The following is a 25,929-nucleotide window of genomic DNA, read 5'->3' as shown; positions in this document are numbered from 1 at the left end:
TCATCTCGGACCATCCAGATGATCAGATATATTTCTAAATAACAAATAAATTGTGCTTTAATTAAGAATTTTTGTAAGATGCTTCAGCTATTAGCTGCGTTTCGTCTTCTTCGTCTTTTCCGCCAGTAGTATGGTAACATCCGGTTGTTGATCACATGACTTGTGTGATGAGAAGAAGGGTTTCCGTTGCAGTTTTGCGAGATACAGCTGAAAAACCAGATCGTCCTAGCCCCAAAACTTTTTCGAAAAACGTGAGTCTTTCCCTTTCTTGAAATCGGCATATTTCCATAAATCAAGTTTATTTTCATAATTTCAATTTGCACAATTAATGAAAAGGCAGCCAATGTCTGTGATTCAAACAATGCTATAGCTTTAGCAGTGTAGCCGTTGAAGTTCAGTTAGCTATTAGCAACATTAGCTAATGAGCATCTAATATCAGTTCCAGCAGGGAAAGACATTCCCAACTCTTTTAAATCCACTCTATGAAACTGCAGAAAATGAAGGCCGTATAATCAAAGCTAGAAAGAAAGATCATAAATATATTATATTACATTATATATTAAAAGTATCATTTGAAAATAAACACCAGTAAGTAGATATTAAACATACGTTTCATTAAGCCCACCTTTCTGTAGGAAGTATGTTTTTTAATCGTCTGATCTAATTAAAAATTTAAATGCCGTGTTTCCACTACCTATAAGTGGGAAATCATAACAGAAACAAAGGCAACAAACAAACAAACCCCCATTTGTGTGTAATTAATTTGATATGTTTCACTTAGTGGCAAAGTTCCTGAAAAATGGGTTTTTCAGTAATGAATTAATTAAATGGGTCTGTGTAGATTTATGCAGCAGAGATTGCATATTACACTTTTAAAAAAGCAGGAAAATTTAAAAAGTTTGCATCTCCCACAGGTGTCAGCAACCTTCACCTCCAGAGCTACAAGTAGCTCATTGAATCTTTATAACTTTGGCTAAAAATTCTAAAGAACTCATATTTTAAAATATGGATATATTTACAAATGCAAGTTTTAATAATTTTCTTGTAGAATAATTGCATTGAATTTCCAAAGAATGACACTAAAAGCACCAGTGATATTTTTTAGATCTGTTTTCCTGTCTTTAGGCTTAAAATTATGTTTATTTACATAATTTTGCACAAATATCAGAATCTTACAGAAGACAATCTTCTTTGTAGATGGATATATTTTTAGAAATCTAACAATAAGAGCTAAAATAGATTAAGACAAGATCAAAATTGTGTTTTTTCAAATGGTCATTTTATATTAAGGTTCAAGTAAGTTTAATTGTGCTTGACTGAAGTAAAAAAAAAAAAAAAAAAAACTCCTCTTTGGTTGCAAAGGTTGCAGATAGCTGATCTCACTGGCCAGAGGCAAAACAGATGCTTTGGGCCCCCTGCTGGACGAAACTTCCTCAGCACTTTACATAATAAAAATAAATAAATGTACTAGTTGTAGAAAGAATATCTTAATAGATCTATACTCATGTCATTAAACTCAGTTTAATTGTATAGTTTAAACATTTTTAACATTTTCATACATTGAAGTAAGATTTGATATTATAGAATAAATAAATACACTGTTGAATATCATTTGTATGCATAATAATTTAAATACCACTGGAAATGTACAAATTTACTTATGATTTACAAAGGTCAATAGTTTATTTTGTTAAAAATAAATTGTATAAAGAACATATTTGAAATGTGTGCATACAATTTTAACTAAATATCTACACAATTTATTAATTCGTATCTTTATCTTAATTGTGGTCCTTTGGACCTCCATACTTTCTTCTTGGTGCCTCTGTTCTGTAAAATGTTTTTCGTTGTTTAGACTGAAATATGAAGTAGTAGAAGAAGAAAAAGGCTGCTTTCACCTCCTACTTAATGCTCACAGCCAAAGAGCGCACCGACAGCTAGATGACTCACCACCTTCTATTTTTAAAGAAAATAATCCCGAAGCGTTTTTGGCAGTCTAGAGTTTGATCTGTGCGTGATTTACAGCGCATCATCTGAGCATCTTTAGATTAATTAATCTATGAATACACACAAGTGTCGGTGCTGAGTTTTGGCCAGTATCCGTTGGCTAGCTAACGTTCACAGTTAGCAAAAGCTTAACAAAGCTATGTTTTAAAATTCTTTTGACCAACAGAGTTAGCGCAAATTACACTAATTTGTTTTCTTTTGCAATTTACAAAAATATATCTATATATGACGTGTGTTCACAACAAATATCTATCAATTATACTTGCCAATATTGTGACAGTTTGTTCTCGCACACTGCTCCATCTCAACAAAGAAACGATCTTTGGCAGTAACAACAAGCCGCAGACTCTGAAACGGGGAAACCCAACATGGTGCGGTAGGTGTGCCTACATCACTTACGCTGTGTCTTCCAGGAAGGAAGTTAAATCTATTTGTGCGAGAGTGTGTGTGAGAGAGTGTGTTTTCTTTTCTTTTCTTCAACCTTTCTGCCTCGATGTGACTTCTTGTGAAGTTTAAAACTAGTGTGGAGAAGCCGGTAGATAGCCGGAGCCAACATGTCGGACTCTCTGGAGAGATCTACGAAAATCAACTTGTTAAAAGAGTCGATTGTGAAGAAACTTTGTGAGGTGCTGGATAAATCAAACAGTAAAGGATGGCGAAAACTTGGAGAGATCGTGAGCAGTGACAGGCGGTTTAAAGTCAGGTATGCTGAAAATTACTTTTAACTGTTTGTGCTTGTATGTGCGGTTAAAAACAGTGAAGTTACAGTTTGTGTATAGATATAATTCATCTTTATTGTGAAAAATGAATATGCATTAAAAGCTTGAAATGTGATTTGCCATTAACATACCATGATCAGACATAAATACTTGCACTAAGATTGCCTACAGTAAAGCCTGGTGGTGGCAGCATCATCCCTGGCGTTACTTAAGATGTAACTGAGGGTGAGATTATGAAAAGCTCAAAATAAAAGTCAGTTTTGCTTGAAGATAAAGAGGGATGTCACAGCCAGTCCAGGCATACATTAAAATCAGCTAAACATAGTTTTACAAAATCAAAGTTTGAAATTAAGCAAAGTGTCTTCTGGTCTGGGACGAGGTCCTACCCCAGGTGGAAGAGTTCATGTATCTCGGGGTCAGGGGTGGTCAGGGGTGGTCATAGCTTGATTGGTGCCCTGGGCAGTCTGCGTTCAGAGTGCCCCCAATGTCCCGCTTTGCAATTTCCCCAATCAAACCAAGCCTATCGGTCTAAGGTTCTCTAACAATGTGTGAAAACATCGTTAGAGAACTTTTGTAAATATTCTCAAATCAAGATGAGGGATTGCTGAAGTCTGTCATGGTTTAATTTTTTGGATCACACAAATCTGACATTTTATCAGGGGCATCTACAGTTTTGTGAGCCACTGTAAAATAATGTTTGTGATAAGTTATCAAATACTGAGTAGTATTTTTTTATATTTTAGTTGATTAATCTAATGATTATTCTGACTATTAATCAGATAAAATATTGTCACGACTTGCAGTTTTCATTTAACCTCTTAAACTTATTTGACACAACATTAGAAATGTATTAAGATACTAATAAACAAATAATTCCTTTTTAAACAGGAAAAATAAAAGTTTTGTTTTGCTTAAAATGCGTTAACAGCATTCTTTTGCTGTACGCTTAATCATTTGAAGCAATTCAAATGATTAAGTATTTTTAGATTCATCTGCAGCTAAAAATACATGTGAAAAGCTCAGCGCCCTCCGCTTGACTTGATAGCAATACAGTATAAGGCTAATCTATTGAATATGATTAGCTGATTAATAATTAGATAGCAAAAGGTGCTTAATAGTAGTTGTTTTTTTTTTTGACAGAATTTTAACAAAGTGAAGCTAAAACTGGGCCACTTATGGAGTTCTGTGTAGAAGACATTTACAGACAAAAGTTTTTTTTTATATTAAATGCAAAATGTATATGTGTTTTGTACAGTTTTGCTGAATTACTGCTCTGAATACTGCTTTTTCAGTCTTTATCCTCCAGTTGATGATTAATTGATTACTAAATTATGTGACGATTATTTTAATAATAAAGATTAATCGTGTCAGACCCAGTTTCTCTGCATTATTAATCAGAGTTTGACCTTTTCTTTCATCCTTCAGCTCAGATGACATGGAGATGTGTTCCCTCAGGGTGCTGGAGGTGGAAGGCAGCCCTAGCCTGATGCTGCTGAGGCTCATGGGAGAGCGAGGCTGCACTATGGGTCACCTCACCGACTACCTCCAAACTCTGGGCAACTCGGACGCCCTGCAGTGCCTGAAACCACCAGGTGCTGAGAAACGCACGCTAACCTTTTATTACTGTTTGTAGTTAAGTATTCCAGAGCTCTTTGTTGTCCTTATTTAGCTCAAAGAGGAATTTAAGACTCATGTGGTAACACGCAGGCTGTGGAGAGTACTACTCTGCACACACGTACTCTGCACACACGTGATTAGAAGAAGAGCTCAGCCAGTTTGGGTTTTTTTAAAGAGGAAATGAGATGTTTTCTTTAAGAGATATATAGCAGTGAACACAATCCATGTAGTGTTGACTAAACGTAATTTCCAATTAACATTTTATGTTTTTGTTTTTGTTTTGTTCCATAGCATTACAGATCCTCATTCAGCCACAGTCCGTAGCTCTAATTTGTGGCCACAATCTGCGCCTCAGCTGCCATGCAGTGGGAAAATCTCCTGTCCAGTATCAGTGGTTCAAGTCCAGAGAAGAGGTGAGTTGAAACAAACATGGAGGCAAACAACCACTCCAAAGACTGCCAGGTAACAGATAGAGGTTAAAGAAAGATGAGGAGTTCCCATCTGGACTCTTTATTTCATTGTATCTGTGTCAAAATTAATGTTGGGACACATTTAAAATATCTGCAGGGTCTGGTTAATCAAAAACCAACAAAAACAATTTCAATTAAAAAACATGTTGCTAAATTATTGAATGATGAGGTTTGTTATTTAGGTTATTCAGCCATTTAGGTCTGCAATTAACAATTATTTTACTCATTGATTATTCTGTTGATTAATCTGAGAGTTGGATAAAAGGAGTTTTCATTTAACTTCTTATATATTTTTACACAATATTAGAAATCCATTAAAACATGCAATTAAGCAAATAATTTAATGACTTTTTAAGAAAATAAACTGTAATTGCCTGAAATTTTATATATGTATTTATATTAGCACTGTTGCTGAAATATGAATATATCTAATAACTGTTTTTGCATAACTGTGTAACAGAGGGAAGGATCTTTTCAAAGTCCCTGTTTCCTGATAAAATCAGCTGTTAGAGGAACTGAAAGACCTTTTCTGCATCACATGGAGGCCACTGTTTGCTAATGTTCTTTGTCCTTTAGCTAAGCAAATATGCTTGTTTCATACATGCGGAAATTAAATATTGCTGTCAGTTTTATTTGTCTTAGCCATCAATCACTACTATAAATCTGGTCTGAGTTAGAGCTGTGCAATATGTAAAATCACTGTAGTTTGGTAGGATTCCTTAGTTTGCAGCTAACAATTATTTTAGTAACTGATTTATTCTATTCTATTATTCTGTTATTCTATTATCTATTGAGTATCTTGATGATTAGTTGATTAATTGGTCAAAAAATGGTCACATTCTGCAGATTTTTCATTTAACCTCTTTGGGTCTTCTGTGCAGTGTTAGAAATACATCAAAAGAGGCAAATAAATAATTAAATTAATTTTTAAATACTAAAGTAAACATTTTATTGTCTAAAATGCATTAATATAGGTTTGCTTAGTGAATTAGAACTGGGTGAAGCTAAAATGGCCATTTCAGAAGCTTTGGGTAAAACATCTTTAAAGGTGTTCCATCTTAAATGTATGTATATTCTGTACAGTTTTGGCTTAATCACTGCTCTGATTATGCTGCTTTTTTGTTCGTTTGTTTTTTGTTTTTTTGTTGTTGTTTTTTTTAGCAAATGTTCTTTTTTAGAGTCTGTATATTCCAGTCAATGATTAATCAGTTACTAAATTAGTTAAAGATTATTTCAGTGATTGATTAATCGCAATTATTTGTTTCAGCCTTACAGCTGATATATATTTTTAGTGGCTAAGATACCAAACCTTATGCTGTGTGGTGGAGACATTCTGAAATTAGAGACAAATAGAGTCACAAATATGTAGGTTAATCATAAATTATATCAAATTATAAATTATATCAAATATTGTAATCTTCAGCAATGGAATCTCAATTACTTATTGTCCTGAAATAATGTATTCCTAGTCTAAGTGGAGTTGTTTGTTGCTTTTAATGATGTTTAGTGAACTTTATTTAGAGAATGAAACCACATTGTTTCTGTTCCACGTGCTGCTTTTTAAGGATTTCCAATCAAGATTTCCACTTAAATTCAAATGCAAATTCTTACACTTCTTTGGGCTTACCTATTTTTATCATAGCTTTGCATTATCTTTTTCTAAATCAAAGTGTTTTACTATTTTGGCAATAAGAGCCATATCTGTGCACCAGAAGTATATATCTACAAAAAACATTGTGAAAATAAATTTTCAGTGAGTTTAAACTCTGAAGTGAAATAACAAACAGGCTTGGGCTTGATCTCTCCATCAGTGGCACTTGTTTGAAGCAGCAAACAAAACCCTTTTGCAATCTTTCTGAAACTTTATGAACTTGTTTCAGGTTAATCTGCCTGCTTGCGCTAAAATACTAACTAAAAATAGCTCTGATAGAAGTTAAAACAAAGCATTCACTACAAGGCAAACTTTCTGGATGATCTCTTTTTGTTTACATTTACTTTATGAAACAGATTTTTCATAAAATTAAAAGCCTTCCCAGTAGATATAAAAAAAACCAGGAATCATTTATCTGGCAGATGATAGAAATTCATTTGATTTTGATTAAACTTATTGCAATAAGGCTTTCTGTTTATTATCATTACGTCTAATTACAAATAAATCCAAAGCTTAGTGTAAAAACAAAACTCAAACAAAAAAGAAATGCAGAACAAACACTTTCACATCCTTGTGAAGGAACATTGGCCCACTTGTCTTTACCTCTTTGCACCATCGCTTCAGTTAATTAACGTTTCTACATATCTCACTCAAAGTCTTACCAAACCTTTAAAACAGATTGAGGTCTGGAGTTTGATTGGTCCATTGCAACATTCTGATTATTATCTTTCCAGCCATTATGCTTTACATTTGTTGTGTTCAGCAATAATTTTCAACACTGATGACCAAATTTGGGCTGGTTTTTGCTAAAATGTTGACTTGAAAAGACTTTTTTTATGCAGATGAGGTTGATTAATGACTGCAAGAGACCCACATCTTGTGACTCCAAATTATCACTCTTCTTCCACCATACTTAACAACTTGAATTAGATGTTTGCAGTGATGTGTTTGAATTTAAGAAAAGCATTTTCACCTGAAATAAACATTATTCCAGAAGACATGTGTTCCATTCAGATGCAACTTTGCAAACTTTAATCTTGCTGCCAAGATGTTTTTTTTTTCTGACAAGCTTCCCAAACAAGACATCCTACTTCAGTCTATTCATAATTGTCCTGTTATGAACTTTAGCATTTGCCATGCTAAGTGCGACCCAGAAAGTCCCAGATGGAAGCTCTTATTTTTATTTTTGTCCATTTTTTTAAGCATTGCACATTCTGACCTCAGGGTAAATTTTTTGGAACTTCCATTACTGGTAATATTAGCAACGAAATGGTTCCCTAACCCTGATGATCAGCAACAGTCAGGTTGCATTCACACCAACCCTGTTTAATCTGCTGTAATCAAGCTCTATTTTGTTTGTCTAGAAAGTCCATTTCGTTGGGGAGGTGTGAATGCTCAGCCGAACTCTGATGTGGACCGAAAAAGCAATCTCTGGTTCACCTAAAAGCCTTGGTCTCAGTTTGGTTGAAGTGAACCAAACTGAGACCAAGGTGCGATTCGAATGCATATGTAAATGCAGAGACCGCTCCAAAAGCAGGAAGTGGGCAACAGTGCAGGGCATTCTGGGTAAATACAACTAAAACAAACTTGTGAGTCTAACGCTAGATGAAAAGATGGGATGTGATCTTTCATAGACGACAAAACAGAAATCCTACAACTACTAAAATCTGACTCAACTCCATGTTGTTTACATTTTGTGAAGAAGGAAGCTGCGCTCATGTCTTCTTCAGAGGTTTTCATGTCGTTTCCTTCAGTGATGCTTGGTGCAGCGCCACCACAGGCGAGGAGGAGAACAGCTTTTTCAAAGTGTGAAAGCGAACTGCACAGCTGAAAATAAAACAAATGTTCCAACTTTGGTCAGTCGAACCAGCAAACTGCCAAAACTGCTGCAATTATTAGAGGTGGTCACCAATTATGGTGATTACCAATTATAAGAGTTCATTAGCGGCAGTGATGTTCATTGTTAAAGTAAATTCTATGGAAACATCAGAGGTGGACTTGACATTTTGAGTCACAGCTTTTCCATTCTGCTTTCATCTTTGACTTATTTATAGAGAGAAAAAATGAAGTAAAGATACTGCACCAGCATGATTTTCATTTTCATTACCTCAGGTTCCAAACAGCTTCTCTCCAGAGCTTCTGATAAGTCCAGTCCAGCTGAAGGATGCCGGCTTTTACATCTGCAGGGTCAACTGTGGCGATGCTTGTGAATTCAGCCAGTGGGCTCAGGTGGATGTCCTAAATGTCACCATGTCTTATGGTGAGACTAGCACTGCAAAAACACAACGTTTTACCAAGTACTTTAGTCTAGTTTCCAGTGCAAACAACTTAGTTCACTTCAAATAAGACGAAACTAAATTGCAACTAAGTTTTCAGCAAGATATATAAGCTTGTTTTAGGTCAATAAAAAATTACTTGTTCCATTGGCAGATTATTTCAGTTATAACAAGACATTTTCCCCACATTATAAGGGAAATAAACTCCCAGTGAAACTTGTGATTTTTCTTCAATATTAAGGAATTATAGACTTATAACAAGGTCATATTTCTTGCTGAGAAATTACTTGTAAGTTGGTTTTGTTTTATATCGAGTGTATTAAGATATTTGGACTCAAAGCTAGAACAAAAGTACTTGGTTTGGGAAAGTTTTCACCAGTTCCTGCTGTTTTTCTTTCCGTATAATAACAGCTGAACCATGTAGTGTTTAAATCAGTTGTTGTATTTGCATGCAGGAAATGTTGTGTTTTCCTCCAACAGCCCCAGGACAGAGTTATCAGTCCATAGATGGACGGCTGAAGTTGGCAATCCATCCTCAGTCCCAGCGGCTGCATGTTGGGGAAACCCTGCAGCTGGAGTGTGGTGCTGTGGGCCGGCCGATCCCTCGATACCAGTGGCACAGGAACGGAGTGCCGATCCCAAACGCCACAAAGAGAAAACTCATGGTGATCTTTCATTTTTAATTTAAGGGGCAATGTTATGTCAAATCAACTTTTTTGAGCTTTACATCGGGTTACAATGTTATTCTCTCATCAAAAACATATCTGGAGTTGCTTTGATTCTTGCATGCATGTTTGAGAAATCCTTTAATTTCCATGGCAACCATTCAGCTGTGCAAAACGCCTGGTTGGACCCAGCGCCCCCTTTGCTTCTGACGAGGCCTAAGCTTCTGTGCTTCCGCCTCACAGGGGAATCCTCCCTCTCAACTCCCCTATTCAGCTCCTTCAGACTAGCCAGCAGCAATTGGCAAACACCTGGTGGAACTGTTCATCTGCTGAACTCATTACCTGAGCTACTTTTCAGTACAAAGCTGGTGACAACAGTTGAAGGGTTAATAGAAGAACGCTGTGGTGATGACTTCTTGAAGGCAAAGTTTCAAAAAGAACAGGAATTTTTAAAGAGATGTCCATTTACTGAAGTCAAATTTCTCTCTCTCTACATATATATGTATATATATATATACACACACACACACACACACACACACACACAGAGAGAGAGAGAATTTAAAACAGTTGAAGGTAGGGATGGGCATGTATCGTACCATTTACCATTTATCTTGATAAATTTCTTACCATGAAGCGAAGTTTGATTTATCATTGTCACAATAAATTTCAATTAACAATATTTAAAAAAAACCAAAACTGTTGGGATTGTTAATTTTACAATTTTTCCAGAGTTTTTTCATTTAGAGTATCAATAAATATCAATACATTTTACAATATGATTAAACACAGATACTGTAAGCAGTTTAATGATACACTTCTTTATGTGACTGGTGTCCTAAAGAGGCTTTTTTCACATTTTTTCAAGACCAGTTTTTGTGTTTGTGGGCCTATGATTGCTGTGCCATCCAGTTACCTGAAAAAGTCATAGTAAATAGTCACTTTCATCATTATCACTATAGTACTATTAAATATCATGATAAAACTTTAAGTCCATGTCGTCCACCCCTAACTGAAGGTAACAAAGCTACTTGATTGTGTAATAAAATGGCATTATGTGAATGGAAAGCACATAATGCCCCCCTTTAACTAATTTCCTGCTTTTTCACGACGACTCTCTCAAATGAAAGTTTCCTGCGTTTCAGATTCCCCAGGTAATGCAGGACCATCATGGCAGGTATCGCTGCGAGATCAGCAGCAGCACGGAAAGAATGTGGACCAATGAAGTTGATGTTGTGATAGGTATGTTACGCTTTGTTGGTGCTTTTAGCAGCAGCTCTTAACTCACAATGCCTGAGCGTCTGTTTGCTTCTGTTCTCGACTGAAAGCACCGAGGATATCTGTCCAGATTTCAGGGGCAATGGAGTGCTCTGAAGGTAGAGTCGAAAGCGGTGCATGGTGTATAAAAACAGACACACTAACTACAGCCTTGTTCAAAACACTAATGTTCCTCTGGCTGCATCTGGGTCGTAATCAGCACGGCATTCTGGTGGATACTAACCGTTCTTACAAGGTTTCATTTTAAGATGTGATTTGCATGCATTGTGATTTAAATATAGGCCGCGGTTTTCATTTAACACAGTAAGGTGGTGATCAACAAATCCCATGAAAAGACTACAACAATGATGGAACACATTGAACTGAACCAAGATTGCCTTTTATAAAATAATAAAATAGCTCAACACAGTGTTACTTTTTTTTGTTTGTGGAACATGCAGGTGATAAAACCCAGAAAGGTTCATATTTTCTACTGAAATGATTTAAAATCTACTTGAAACACTTAAAAATGTGTGTGCCAATTGTTACAAATAAGTATCTTTTACTGTTTTGAATCACATTCATGTGGCTATTTTTTATAAGAATTGTTTCCAACTGAAGTAAATTTTTATTGCCACCTTAAAAAAGAGGTGGCAATTAATATTTAAGGCTGAATAAAGAGAGACTTGATCCATTTTACAACTCAACAATGGATCACAATTTGTCATTTTTATTTACTAAACATCTCTACATGACAAGAAGTCTGTGTATATTAATATTTTAATGTTTTAGGTTATTTATGTCAAAGCTGAGTGCACAAAAACTGATGTTAAACAAAACAAAACAAAAAACGTATTTAGTTTTTGGAAATTGCTTTAGTGCAATACAGTTTTAAGAACTCAAAATTTCAAATTAATGTTTTACTTTTTGTGAAGTTAAAAAAAATGCTAATTGGGAAAACAAGAGTTCACATACTGACAACAAAAGTATTTATCCATGAATAAGTATTGAAATCAGAAATAAAAATAGCTTATTGAAATGCTAAATTTAGTTTTTCATGGAATTTGTTGAAAGTTGTAATCAAATATTACTAATTGTCTTTTTAAAAGTAATTCTAACTTAACTCTATTGCATGAAAGTTCCTAAGAACATTCCTAACTTGTCATTTATTTCCTTGTTTATAATTTTCAGCCTGATCCTGTGTGTAAAAACAAAAAAAAATGTAATTTATATGATTGTAATGCATTTGTTTGTTTTATTTCTTTAGATGATATTTACGCCATTGGAGGAGGTAGGATGATTAAAACTCTGCCCAGATTTTTTTCCATTATATTGCAGCTGCTTTAATTTTATTTTCTCTGTTTTGTTGAAAATGTAGATTCCTGTGAACTTTTCCTAAATAGTTTGCCTGAGCAGCTTTACGGTGAGTGACTGGGGTTCATAAAAGTCTCCGAAAATTTAAGCAAATATTTGTTTTTCTGCTTGTTTGATGTGCAGTTTTACCGATAAATCATCAATTTCATGATGAATTCTGAAGGAATGGGAGTTGCTGTGATAAGATAAGATATTCTTTTATTAATCCCACAGTGGGGAAATTTACATTGTTACAGCAGTACAGAGGACAGAGCAGAACCAATATAAAAATCTATACATACAAAAAATATAAGTGAATATAGTGGTGATTATCAGTTTATTTTTATCAGCAGCCACATTGTATCAGACACCCAGATTTATCCTGCTAATTTAAAAAGAAGGAAATACAATCTAAATTGACATTTAACGAGAAAATTATCAGCAGGAAAGAAACGTTCATGTCTCAGAAGTGACTGATGTGCAGATTAACATCAAACAGCTACAAATGTCACTGGTGTTCATCACAGGATGATCTACTTCCTTCCTCTCTCTGTTTTGATTCTTATCACTTTTTCTTCAGAATTCATGGTGGACCCCTCAAAGTGTTGTGTAACCGCTCCATTTATTTGACCTGTTCTGATAAAAAAAAGGGATAAATCCAAATGGAAAATGATTTTCTTCATTCTTCAAATTGTCACATGTTTAAATTAATTTATGTTGTTTTAAAATGACTGTAATATCAGTAACAAGCACACTGGGTCTCATTCAAATAACTAAATTTAAGGCTGGTTGTTCTGTTTTTCATTTTTTAAGCAAATCTCATGATTTTCCTTCCAAAAACAAATCTAACTAATCAAGAATTGGGGTGAATTTTATATATATATATATATATATATATATATATATATATATATATATATATATATATATATATATATATATATATAAACCATGTTTATATATAATAAATGTTGATATATTTAACAAAGATGTTAAATATATAATCTTTTTCATCTAATCAAGAACAAGATGTGGTTCTTTTCTGAGTAGAAAATTAATACAGTTTTAAGACACATTCTGTAATCGTTTGTCTTTTATATGCAGCACATGCCTTATTTACCATAAACAACTTGATTTTAGGTAAAGTATGGAGGTGGGGGATTCTCCTCCCCCACACTGTTGTTTTTTATTTATTCATTTTTGTTAAGCATGTTATGAGGCACTGTGGCAAAACCTTTAACTGCTGCTGTGCCAGTTACTCAGCAGGTTGTTGCTAGGTAACCACAAGTTACTGAACAAGTTGTTGCTAGGTAACCAAAGAGTGAGTGAATTAGTTGACCTGTCTTAACTTTGCGGTTCTGGATTGGAGTTCAATTAATATTCTATATATTGAATATTGATTATGCTATCGGACCAATTATCTATAATATGTCTATCACGTTGTATATTGTTATTGATTTATTGTCAAAATTGGCCATTTCAGCCCTATTTCATAAAAGAGGCTGAATAGCAAGTCAAAAGCACTGATTTATTTATTTGTTTTTTACTTACAGTCTGGACTGGATTGACACAAACTAACAATGTTTAAATAAACACGTCACAGTAGTGGGGTCAGTGACATGCATGTTTCGTTAATTAACCTCTTTAAGTTATATTAGGCATGAGTTCGACTACGAAGATGGATGATTGGATGAAGCCGTAAGGAAAAACATAAGAATTGTCTTTCTAATAAATATTTGGAGTAATAAATGTGTTCTGTTTAAAAAAACAAAACTTAAAAACTGCAGTTTTCTTCTAAGATATTAACTGTTTTTTCCACTCGTTATCCACCTCTGTAGCAGTCTATATTTATTTTTAAACAAACATTCTTATTGGAGATTTTTTTTTTTTCAAATCACACAAAACGACAAAACTGCTCCTAGTAAACATGGCTGTTCCTTTAGAGATCTGTTATATTCACAAAACATTCTGTGCTGAGCTGGATACCATGTAACGCACAGAGAAACAAATTCAAGCAATGTTTTAATATGCAAAACATATGTGCGAAAAAATAGGAAAACATAGGGAAAAACCACTTCCTGTTTGGGCTGGTTGCTGAGTTCAATATGTACGCCTTATGTAACAGATTAAGTCTATATTGTTTTTATCTCCTTCCATGTTTCATGTCAGCGACTGACAAAGTGGCCCTGCTGATCGGTAACCTGTCATACCAGAACCACCCGCAGCTCAAGGCCCCCATGGTGGACGTGTACGACCTCACCAACCTCCTGCGGCAGCTGAACTTCAAAGTGGTTTCACTGCTGGACCTCACCGAGTCGGAGATGAGGAATGCCGTGGACGAGTTCCTCCTGCTGCTGCATAAGGGGGTTTACGGTGCGTTCAAGTCAAGTCGAGTTTGTTTCTATAACACATTTCAACAACAAGGCAGGTCAAAGCACTCTAAACCATAACGCTATAATACAGTAACCAGTACAGCGTTCTCAAAAGTCTGAACCAGAAGTAATCCACGCCACTGAACCGCCATCTTGGTAGGCAAGCACATAGACAAATGACGGCTTCAAGACCAACAAAAAGAAAGTATTCAAACATTGTAATAGAGTACTAGTTTTATTGTCCTTATATTATTTATAAATTGGATAAGAACGAGGTGAGAGTTGGTTCTAGGCTCGCAGCTTGTTAATTGTTGTCATAGCAACTCCATAGCAACTGTCAGAAACTGAATTTTGCTTCTCCATGCATCAGCATTTTGGATCAGCTGCAGCTGACCTGTGAAGACCTTGTGGCAGTAATCGGTGCTATTAAAGATAAAGGCATCTAGTTTCTCTAGATCTTGCTGATTCATTATTTATTTAAGCCTGGAATGTTCTTCAGGTGATAGAAGGCCGACTTTGTAACTGACTTCATGTTGCTCTGAAGGTTCAGGCCTGAGTCGATGTCTATACCCAGGCTTCGGGTGTTCTGGATTTGATTCACTCTGCTGTTCTGGACATTGGGGCAGGGTTTTCTCACATGCACATCAAATTTAAACACTAAATGTAATTCTTCTTTGATAAGAATCAAAGAAATGACTGATACAGAGGTGTTTGAAATTATTACTTAATGTGAAAGAGGAACGTGCATGTCACCATTGACATTATTTCTTGGCTGCAGTGAGAGATTCTCTTCTTGGGAGAGCTGACTTAAACACACCGCTCCATCCTCAGGTCTGCTGTACTACGCTGGACATGGATATGAGAACTACGGGAACAGCTTCATGGTGCCGGTGGACGCACCGAACCCGTACCACTCCGCCAACTGCCTGTGTGTGCAGAGCATCCTGAAGCTGATGCAGGAGAAGGAAACGGGCCTCAATGTTTTTCTGTTGGACATGTGCAGGAAAAGGTGAGGCCACCACCTCTACTTCTACTAAGCTTCCTTGAACAGGTTAGGATAGATGTGTGGGCTATAGGGAACATGTTCATTACACATTTGCACAAAATCATTCTGAGATTCTGTCAGCTCTGCCTGTTTTGAGCTCCTTTCAGAATGAGCTGTTTTAGGGCGTCTTGTCACTTTAAATACAAATAAGCTGCTGTTGGCCACGCCCCCAAACGCAACATTTACACTCACACAAGAAAATGGCTGCAAACAGATGCACAATTATACAACCACACATATTTGAAAAGCATCAGTAGAGCCTCCTGCACAACCAACAAGAATCCAGTAAGAGGTTTCTGGATGGTAGGTCAACAATAAAACACTTGTCTTCCAGTGGCCATTGTTCAGCGCATACAGCGGTAAAACCAGCTGACCAAATGAGCTGGAGCTCTGCTTCGGTTTCTAGGTAACAGGCTGAGCTTGACTGTGGGTGTTTTTTTTAAGCGCTTAGCCTGTTTTTAGAAGTAGTAGAAACCCAAATGGAAGTACAAAAACGTGTAAAATGTGATTTTTTTTTTTCAAAATAGGTCCCTTTTAGATAGAATAGGTTCAGCTTTATGTACAGTTGCTGTTTTAAAAATCTATTATATTTTCACTCTACACATCTGATAATGTTTTATTTGTTCCATACAATTTATATTTTTATTTTCTTTATAAATTTAATCTTTTTTTTTTTTTAGGAATATTCATGATGAAAGCACTCCAAACATCGTCCTGAGAGTCACGGCTAACATTGTCTTTGGATATGCGACGTGAGTCTGCAGCAGATGTTGTGATTTGAGTTCATTTTGTTGTTTTGGTTCTCTCAGATATTAAATAATTTGTTCTTTGCGTGGCAATGCAGGTGCCAGGACGCTGAGGCCTTTGAGCTGAGCTCCACGGGTTTCACCAACGGCGTGTTCGTTAAGTTTTTAAAGAAGCGGCTGCTGGATGACGAGAAGATCACGGTGGTGCTTGACAGAGTAGCAGAAGGTGAGAAAAGGAAAAGAAGCTGTGCAAAACACAAATGTCAAATGTTGGGGAGTGAATTACTAAATTAGGTTTTTATAACATAATAGATACAAGAGCAGGATTTGTTTGCTTGGGTCGTTGGCTTTAAAGTGACTTTAAAGTGACATAAAGGTACTGTTGGTGAACATATTATGAAGCATTACCATGACATCATTTAAGCTTTAAATGTGACGTATTAAGCTTTTTGAACAGGTTAGGATAAGTCTGTGGGCTATACAAAAAGTGTTCATGTTTTTTTTTTTCACAAAATTATTCTTAGAATGAGCTGTTTTAGGGTGTCTTGTCACTTTAAATACTAATAAGCTGCTGCTGGCCACGCCCCCCATCGCAACATTTACACTCACAAGAAAAAAGCTGCAAACAGATGCACAGTTATACAACTGTACATTTTTGACAAGCATTAGTAGAGCCTCCTGCACATCCAACAAGACAAAACACATGTTTTTAAAAACAGCCCATGTACAGAGCATATAGCAGTAAAACCAGCTGACCAAACATGCTGGAGCTCCGCTTGGGTTGCTTGGTAACGGGTTGGGCTTTGCTGGGGTTGCTAGGTAACAGCGCAGTGCCAAATGTGACTTGAAAATCAGGAGATTTTTAAAACTGCTCATTTTCCAAACCCTAAAAAACATTAACTTATTGCCAAAAAACAGCTGGGTGATTTCTTTAAAACACTTTGGCTGCTTTTAGAAGCAGTTGAGACCCAAACGGAGATATAGAAATGTGCAAAATGTGAAATTTGCTTATTAAGTCCCCTTAAATGCTCATGAAAACTTTACTATTCTCCTTTGAGTCACTTTTTGTTCCTGGGATGTTTTTCTGGCCAGACATGGGTCAGTTTGACGCCACTAAGGGAAAACAGGCTCTGGAAATCCGTAGCAGCCTATCAGAGAGGAGGGCGCTGACTGACCCTATTCTGCCCAGCGACAGTGCAGACCTCGTTCACGCTCACAGCCGACAGTGGGCAAAAGCTCATGGTAAGTTTTAAAAGTGTCTAATAATTTCTTATCCGTCGTCAGGGAAGCCTTAAGTTAAACATTGTGGCTCTAAATTATGCATTGACATCATCAGTCTTGTTAAAAAAATAAATGAATGTAAATATACTGGGATTCCTCTGGTTTATTCAGTCGCAGCTGATCAGTGAATAAAGGTTGGTGAGGCTGGTTTGTTGATTAGTTTTGGATTTACAAATTGATATTTGGATGATAATAGGTGCTTAATACGAGATTTTTTTAAACAGAATTTGAACCAGGTGAGGCTAAAAGTTTTTTTTAGCTTAAATGCAAAATAAAAGTATTTCTTGTACATTTTAGCTTGATAAATTCAGCAAATGACCTTATTTTTTTGAATCTGTATACTTCAGTTAACAATTAAACAATTACTAAAATAGTTGACGATTATTTTATTAATTGATTAATCGCTTCAGCCCTAAATAATAACAGTACACAAAACAAACTTGAAGCGTTTGTTTGTTGTTTCAGAGCTTCCTGAAAGCATGAGCCTGAACTTTGACTGCGGCGCTCAGATCAAGCTGGGCTTTGCCGCAGAGTTTTCCAACGTTCTCGTCATTTACACCCACATCGTGAAGAAGCCCGAGGACATGTCCTTCTGCCAGGCTCACGTCACCGACTTCTCTCTGGTCTGCACGCTGCGATGTGCTCCTCTTTATAACTTTACAGATGTTTTGTAATATTTTGAGTTGGAAGGTGAAATCCTGCTGTTTTTACTGCAGGACCTTGATGTTGATCCAAAGGAAATGAACAGAGAGACTCCAGAGGAGACTGGGATTTACCTGCTGTCCAGCAGCCTGCCGCAGCACTGCCTCTACACCAGACTCAGCTCTCTGCAGAAACTCAGGGTAAAAACACAACGAGCACCTTAAATGTCCCCCCGAAATAACCCTCAGGCTGGTTTAACAACATCACTGATTAGCAACATCAGTGATACTTTATGTATTCTCCTTGAGAATAAAAATTAGAAAATATCTGCAGTCACTTTAATTACAACTAAAAGAAGATAGCAGGTTTATTTTTACAATAAATGGCATCCATGAAGGAGATTCAAGGTGCTGACCAAAATAAACACAAATGACCTTCGAATATTTTCCAAAAACATTCTGCTGATCCCACATGCCTTTCGGAAAATCTTCTGTGAACCAGACAAAAGTCAGCTTTGTTTAGAAGGTGTGTGACCCGTTAAATCTGCTGCAGATGTAAACATCATCCCTGCTGTTAAACACGGTAGTGATGGTGTGATGATTCAGGGCTTCAGGCTTCCTGTGATTAATGGAAACAAGGAATGCTGGTAATCTATTTGTGACTTTTTAGCTCAAACTTATTTAGTTTATTCAGAAGATGAAGCACTCCATGAAATCTACTTATGAGTGTAACAGCTTTGGAGTGGCCTAGTCAAAGGTGGGACTGGCTGTTCACTTTCAAAAACCCTGCAATGTCACTGACTAATAACAAATCTGATGAAGAGGAGTGTACAAAAAAATGCCTTCCTAGCTATTTAAAATACTTATCAGAAAAGACATGATGGGTTTTATTTGGCACAACAACTTTTTAGGTTGATGAGAAATTACTTTTTCACATAAGGGCTGGTTGGTGCAAATGATTTATCTTCATTATTTTATCTGAAAAAAAAATGTTTAAGGGGGCAAATACTTTTTCTAATCACAAGTGACAATTTTAGCAAAATTCTGCATTTTCAGTTGTAGGAATTCCTTAAATGCTCTAAATATGAAGTTTTCTGTGGCAGCAGCTGCCCAAACAAAAACTAAACACTGCAAAAACACAATCTTACCAAAGTATTGGTTCTACTGGTAGATTGTTTTACTTTTAACATGGAAAAGTTGTCTTGTTACAAATGAAATAATCTGTCAATCGAACAAGTACTTTTTCATCAATATCAAAGAATAATTTACTTAAAATAAGCTCAGATATCATTCTGGAAAGTTACTTTTAAGTTAGTTTTGTCTTATTTCAAACTAGGTAACAATTATTTTGTATGTTTTGTGTTTTTGCAGTGTGTACAACTACATATAAACAGCTAAAAACACAACAGTTTAAAAACAACAGAACACCAAGGTTATTGCTCTCCTTCCAGGCTTGAATGTTGTTTAAGCTTTTTTTTTTTTTTTCAAACTTTTGATTTTGTTTTCTAAACATTTTTTCTCTCTGCTAATCCTTCCCTCAACAGGAGGAGCTGGTTTTCACCGTTTGCCTCCAGGGAACGTTTGCAGCCATGGACGATGACCATCCCATATTCTGGACCAAAAGCGTGAATATCGGGAAGCCGCTGATTGCCCGGCTGGACCTGCACCGGGCCGTGCGGCGGAACAGCTGCCTGCAGACCTGCATGATGCCCCACAGCCCGTCCCAGAGCCCCTGCCACAGCCCGGGCCCGGAGCACCAGCACCACCTGCACCACGGGTCGCACCAGGACTACAACCGCCTGTCCCCGCAGCACGGTTACCTCCACATCAGCGAGCACGCTCAGGGCGCAGCGGGCGGCTGCAGCTTCTCCTGCTACGACCAGCTCAGCCAGTGCGACTTTGACCGGGCCTACGAGTCCGACGGACTCCTGAGCTCCCCGGGGAAGCTGAGCATCCCCATCGAGGCGACGGAGGACATCAACGAGCTGCAGGCCGTGTTCATCAGCAGCCTGCACCTTCAGCCGCAGTGACGCGGAGCCTCCAGCTCGTCAAAGGACGGATTTCTGTTCTGCTGCTGTTAAATTACCTTCTGTACCCTTGAATTTCTGAGCATTAGTAGGCTGTATTTGAGTTTTACAGAGCCCCCTACAGGGACACAGGGGACTTTTCTTTGTTATCTCACAAAAGTATTGTGTTCCCTCGCGATAAATTATATTGCAGGGTCATTGTACAAAGAATTAAAAGTAAATTTTCGCCAAAAATATTTTGAGACTAATCTGAGAAATTTTCTTGAAAAATTTTTAGAATTTTTGAGTTTCAAAAGTTGAAAATTTGCTAGAAAAAATCTGAAATTTTTACATTAATCTGATAAATTTTCTTGTTAAAAGCTTGCAAATTTCTGTTTCATAATTTTTAATTTGGTAGAAAAAAACTCAAAATGTCTTTTTTTTACAGCAAAGTTTCAACTTTTGAAAGTTCGAAATTTCCAAATTTTTTCCTAGAAATTTTTTTTGACAGAAATGTGTCGCTACTTTTTGTGTATACAATGGCCCTAACACACTGTCGTAATTTTATAAACAGTCACATTGATAACAAATGTCAGTTTAAACCTAGACATTAAACTTTAAATAAAAATGTGTTTCTACATTCTTCACTTGTTGGAGCTAAAATTGGGTTGAAAATTAATCTATTGATTGGTTGTTCACGGCAGTTTATGTAATATCGTTCATGTTTTCGCCGTTTTGCACATAAATTTCTGGTGCATTTATCCACAAGAAAAGTTAGATAATACCTGGAAAAGCCTTCCAAAACCTTCCCTGATGCTGCATGAACTGACTACTAAATACATTACTACGTAGGAACGCAAAACCATTGTGAGGTAACACAAGAGAAAAAAATTAGATAAAACTTTGTGTGTAAAGTTTATTTTTTAAAATATATTTTTAGATAAATGTATTTTTGTAAATTGACATTGTTGAATGTAATTTGTGTTTTCTGTGGATTTGATCGTCACGTTGTATAGGAAGAACAAAATATATTCTAGTTTTTCTCAATTAATTACCCCAAAATAATTGTTTTTAATTCAGAAAATGAAACAAAATTTATTTCTCTGAAACTTTTAATAATTACATAAGACCAATAAAAAAACATAAATTAAGATTTATTTTATTTTTCTTTATGCATACTATAGCTTACAGGACCAAATCATTTTCACAGTTATCCTGCAGACTCTCTCAGCCTCCACATGGATGATAAACCCCAAATGATCACTGGAAAATAAACTGGCTGGATCCAAGCGCAGTAATGGAAAGTTTAGTGGAAGGAAACTACACCTTTTAGAGGATTGTTAAGCAAAACCAATCCAAGAGTTTGACAGATTGACAAGGTGTGGATTGAAGCCGGAGTCAGAACAAATCCTGCACTCATTTTTCATTTAAACCCATAAAAATCTGGATTTTGAAAAGTTTTAACCTTGGAGTAAAAAATACTGCCTGTCAGGACTGAGTAAGTTTCCAGCTGTGTTACAGACCAGAGAAACAAAATCATTTCCATAAAGTAACACAAAATGTTACCAAGTATCTTTGGTTTAGTTTCTAGTTCAAATATCTTTGTAAACTTGAAATAAGATAAAAATAACTTACAAGTAACCTTTTAGCAAGAAATATGAGCTTGATTTAAGTTAATAATTCCTGAATATTTATGAAAAATTACTGCTTCCACTGGTCGATTATTTCACTTATAGCAAAACATTGTTTCCATGTCATAAGTGAAATAATCAGCTAGTGTAACCAGTATTAAATCATCAATATTAAGGAATTATTTACTTAAAAAAAGCTTCTGTACTTTAATGAAAAGTTAGTTTTCTTATTGTCAGTGTACTAAGATATTTGCACTAGAAACTAAACCAAAATTACTTTGTAAGATTTTGTGTTTAGTTTCCAAAGACAGGTGAGGGTAAAAAAAAAAGCACTGAGAAACAATAATAATGATAATAAAACATAAAGATAATCCTGTAGAAATTAAATATAATAAAAAACATTGAGTATTACTCAGTATTTGTTTTTTGCAGACTTTAAAACTGTTTGTTACTGTTTAAAATGCTCATTTCCTGTATAAAGCCACAGTACATCATTTATTTAGTTGGCTTTCATAACAGAACAGTTCCCTGTCCTTGTGCTGCTCACAAAGGGAGGCCGCCTGCTCATGTTACTCGTTCCTGCCAGATCCTCTCAGATAACAGAAAGAAACTCTCCAGCAGAATGTAGCGGCTTTATCGACTTTTTCAATGATGCATTTGAGACAGAATTGCCTTTCCACGAGTTTCCCCTGCAGGACAAAAACACCCTGCAGTGCAGCATGAGGACCTGAAGGCTGTCTGACTCAGAAACAGATGGAGTCATCTTCTTCTGCCACACACAGGATGCAGAGTGATCTCACTGCTGCGTCACGGTGGAGCCGGTGGAGGAGGGGCGGTGCAGCGGCGGGGACACAGACCTTCTCCCACAGAGGACAGAGGAACATCAGCCATGAAGCTGCTTCCCATCAACATCCTGCTGACGCTGGCCACCTGCCGACTCACCAGCTCGGGTAAATCGTCTTCTGGTTTGATTTCTGATCAAACTCTGATGTTCTTCCCTCAGCTTGGCGCTGAAGGTTCCTGTAACCTTGACAGGAAACTGTTACAAGATTGTTGTATGATTGCACCACGTGTTGTTAAGTTCGAAGTTTTTGGATTAATGTGATTTTTTAAAATGTCCAGAGAAAATGTTCTTGTCTTTTAAGAGTGGAAAAATAATTCAATGGGACGCTGAAATTATTAATTTAACAAAAATCAAATGTTTCTCTTGATTTAAAGATAAATAGACAGTATCGCTTTTAAACACTAAGAAGAAACTAAAGATAAGGAAGAGGATTAGGACCACTGGAAGGAAAGAAAGAATTCTGACTTTAAACTCACAAATTTGACTTTAATCCCTTAATTAGGAAAATAAAGGATTAGATTCTGACTTTGATCCTTTAATTAGAACATTTTAGGATTAAATTATTACTTTAATCTCAGAAATTTGACTTTAATCTTTTAATTGGAGAATTAAAGGACTAAATTTTGACTTTAACCTTAATTTTCAAAGCCTTTAATTTGAAAATGACGTCTAAATTATTACTTTAATTGTAACTTCATTTTAAAATCATTTAATTTGAAAATTAAAGGTTTAAATTCTGACTTTAATCTCAGAATTTTAACTAATCCTTTAATTGGAAAATACAATTTATTTATTACTTTAATCTTCATTTTCAAACCCTTTAATTTCAAAGTTAAAGGATTAAATTCTTACTTTAATCTCAGAAATCTGAGTTTAATTCTTTAAATAGAGGATTAAATTCTAATGTTTTTTTCAGAATTGTAGATTTAATCTCAGAATTTTGACTTTAGTTTTCTGAGATTATCTGTGATATTTTGTGTAAACTTGTGTAATTCTACAATCTTCAGCCTAAAAATGTTAACCCTACTAGCCGTGCTTCTCCCCCTCCAGTCAGCTTTAGACTTGGCCACGCCCCTCAGTGTATTTTGGTTCCGCCCACTTTAGTGAAAATTGGGGCGGAGCTAAGCTTTCACTTTAAACTTTATTTGAGGATCTGAAACACTTAAATTAGACAAACCTGCAGAAACAGAATAAATCCGTTATATATAAGCTCACATCAACAGTTTCCAAGCTAACAAATGGTTTGTCAAAATGAACAATTTTTAATTTTCCAATATTTCCAGTGAAAAGTGATATGTATGCCACAGGTGCCTCAGGAAAACCAAACAATTTATACTCTCTTTTTAGTAAACCAAGCAGTTAGACTTGTAATTTTAAATTTTCTTACCCTAAAGTAAAGCTTCCAGCTGAGTTTTGCTAATAATCAGTTAAAATCTGTATCCGTGTCCCTCTAGTCTGAGGCCTCACTCTGAGTTTTGCTCAATCTGTTGGTCTACTGGGAAGAGATCCGATAACCAAAACGGTACACCCACCTGAAGCTCTCTGCAGTGGTGCTGAAAACTGTATTTTACTTGTAATCTGAACCTCTGCTTCCAGCAGCACCATGTTTGGATCTTTAGGGTGGCATTCCCAACACTGGATCTGCAGTCATGGGAAAATTACAGGAAAGGCTTTTTCAGTTCTATCAGAAAATAATAAACACAACCTGGCTGTTACCAAATGTTTATGTAGTAAACAAAAATTAAGTCAGAATTGAAAATCCATGTGTAAAAAGACACGGATGGAGTTTTTCTAGTGGAAAACATTTACAGCCCAGCGTATTCACTCCAAGGTCAGACAACAACGCTCTGAAAAACAGAAGAAAAAACAACTCAGCAGGTCTCAATCAAGCTGTTAAATACTGAAGTTAATGAGATAATGGTAGAAAAAAAAGAAAAAGAAAAAAAGAGTAAACCGCTACGGCTTTTTAAAAAGGCTACCGAGAAAAACACTGTGGTAGCACAACTTTATAGCAAAGTTACATCTGAATCATCTAAGTATTAACGGTAATATAGGCTTTTAAATCTAGCAATACTACCGTGGATTATTCACTGTTAAAATAATCCAAAGCATAGATTAACTAGCAAATAATGATATATTCTGCTGACAGAAACTGTTGGTCCAACACTGATGCCACTGACTTCAGCCAGCGCTCTTCCAACGAACTCCAAGAGGGTCCACCTCACAGGTCAAAATATTTACATTTATCTAAATGTTTAATGAGGAAATTCTTATATTCCATTCAGAAAATGTCAATGTCATGTTTGCTTTTTCTCAGGTAAGAATAAAGTTGAGAATGTTGAGCTGCTGAATCCTGCCAATTTGTCGCTGGAGTGCATCTGGACTGGCAACCAGAACAAACAGCCCAACATCACTGGTTTCTGGAGAAAAGGCGGAGAGGAAATTCAGGACAGCCGAGTCCCAGTGGCCCCAGAGAACCAGCAGTACAGACTCCAACGAGTGTAAGTGATTCACATGTGCTCAAAATTAACCCAAACTGGATTAAAAAATACATATATATTGGTTTTAGGAAAATGGATCTTTGCAAAACATGTTAATTTTTTTATTTTTGATTTTTTTAATATATATTATTGAATACAATAACAACTAAAATTTACCAGATATAAAAACTGACCCCCTGTCTGTTTAGGTCTACAAAAGCAACAGTGTCTACATTGTTTTTATTATTTTAAGCCTAAAATAATAATAATAATAATATAAATCAATTTTAAATTACACCCATCAATTTTTCCCTTCAAAATGCTTCTTGTATTTAATTTGCAATGCTCTGTATTTTTAAAGAGATAATCCGCTAACTGCTGGGGTTTTTTTTGTCTGTTATTACTAGTTTATATGAACGCTTAGAGCTGCAACACAGGCAAAAAAAAATAGAGCTATATCAAATTAAAATGTGAAAACTTAAATCTTCGAACGATATATCTTTCATGTTTGAACAAAATAATTTGACACTTGCAATATTCAGTTACCATGTTGTAACGAAACCTTTTCCAATTCTTACAAATAAATATTATATAACAGTAACATGAGAATATATTATTTAAACAACCTTTTGTTATCAGAACATCATAAATGTTTATAGAGATTTAATGTGACGCAGCAAAAGCAGATGAGGTGGATTAGCAAGGTGGCATTTTCACTGGCAAACTGAAGCGTTTTGAATTCGTTTAGATGGAGCGACTGACGTTTTGGTTTATAATCTGAAATGTTACAAAAATCATTAGACCTGAATAATTAAAAGGCGTCTAAATATTTTTAATCCTTATTTTTTTTTTGTTGTAATTTTTTTAC

The 25,929-nt window shown here is 35.8% G+C and overlaps 2 protein-coding genes across 3 annotated transcripts in view; both read left to right on the top strand.

Moving 5' to 3' along the window:
* The first annotated feature begins 219 nt into the window (after nt 1-219).
* Nucleotides 220-20,874, top strand: malt1 (MALT paracaspase 1). 2 transcript variants are annotated; one of them, XM_007557846.2, is made up of 19 exons: nt 220-251; nt 2,288-2,383; nt 2,519-2,710; nt 4,152-4,318; nt 4,635-4,756; nt 8,577-8,724; nt 9,221-9,405; nt 10,551-10,647; nt 10,734-10,781; nt 11,930-11,953; nt 12,041-12,085; nt 14,185-14,388; nt 15,219-15,396; nt 16,113-16,184; nt 16,277-16,404; nt 17,271-17,420; nt 17,925-18,082; nt 18,176-18,301; nt 19,645-20,874. In XM_007557846.2, the coding sequence occupies exons 3-19, from the start codon at nt 2,562-2,564 to the stop codon at nt 20,128-20,130; spliced, it is 2,487 nt and encodes an 828-aa protein (XP_007557908.1). In that variant the 5' UTR covers nt 220-251; nt 2,288-2,383; nt 2,519-2,561; the 3' UTR covers nt 20,131-20,874. The 2 variants fall into 2 exon arrangements, with proteins under 2 accessions (XP_007557908.1, XP_007557909.1); XM_007557847.2 differs by lacking the exon at nt 10,734-10,781.
* Nucleotides 20,875-22,547: 1,673 nt separating this feature from the next.
* emb (embigin) overlaps nt 22,548-25,929 on the top strand; it is a 13,708-nt gene continuing 10,326 nt past the window's right edge. Inside the window, exons 1-3 of the mRNA XM_007557844.2 lie at nt 22,548-22,687; nt 24,731-24,808; nt 24,899-25,082. Of these exons, the coding sequence (XP_007557906.1) occupies nt 22,627-22,687; nt 24,731-24,808; nt 24,899-25,082 (323 nt within the window). The 5' untranslated portion in view covers nt 22,548-22,626. The remainder of the gene's footprint in view (nt 22,688-24,730; nt 24,809-24,898; nt 25,083-25,929) is intronic.

Source organism: Poecilia formosa, unplaced genomic scaffold, assembly GCF_000485575.1.
Source record: "Poecilia formosa unplaced genomic scaffold, Poecilia_formosa-5.1.2 Scaffold92, whole genome shotgun sequence".
Taxonomy (NCBI): Eukaryota; Metazoa; Chordata; class Actinopteri; order Cyprinodontiformes; family Poeciliidae; genus Poecilia; species Poecilia formosa.
This window is presented reverse-complemented; position numbering and strand designations above follow the sequence as displayed.

What these genes read in the sequence shown, in the direction of transcription:
- malt1 (XM_007557846.2), top strand. Translation starts at nt 2,562, where the DNA reads ATGTCGGACTCTCTGGAGAGATCTACGAAAATCAACTTGTTAAAAGAG. An exon ending in ATTGTCTTTGGATATGCGAC is followed by an intron (nt 16,185 to 16,276) that starts GTGAGTCTGCAG and finishes GTGGCAATGCAG; the next exon opens with GTGCCAGGACGCTGAGGCCT. An exon ending in ACAGTGGGCAAAAGCTCATG is followed by an intron (nt 17,421 to 17,924) that starts GTAAGTTTTAAA and finishes TTGTTGTTTCAG; the next exon opens with AGCTTCCTGAAAGCATGAGC.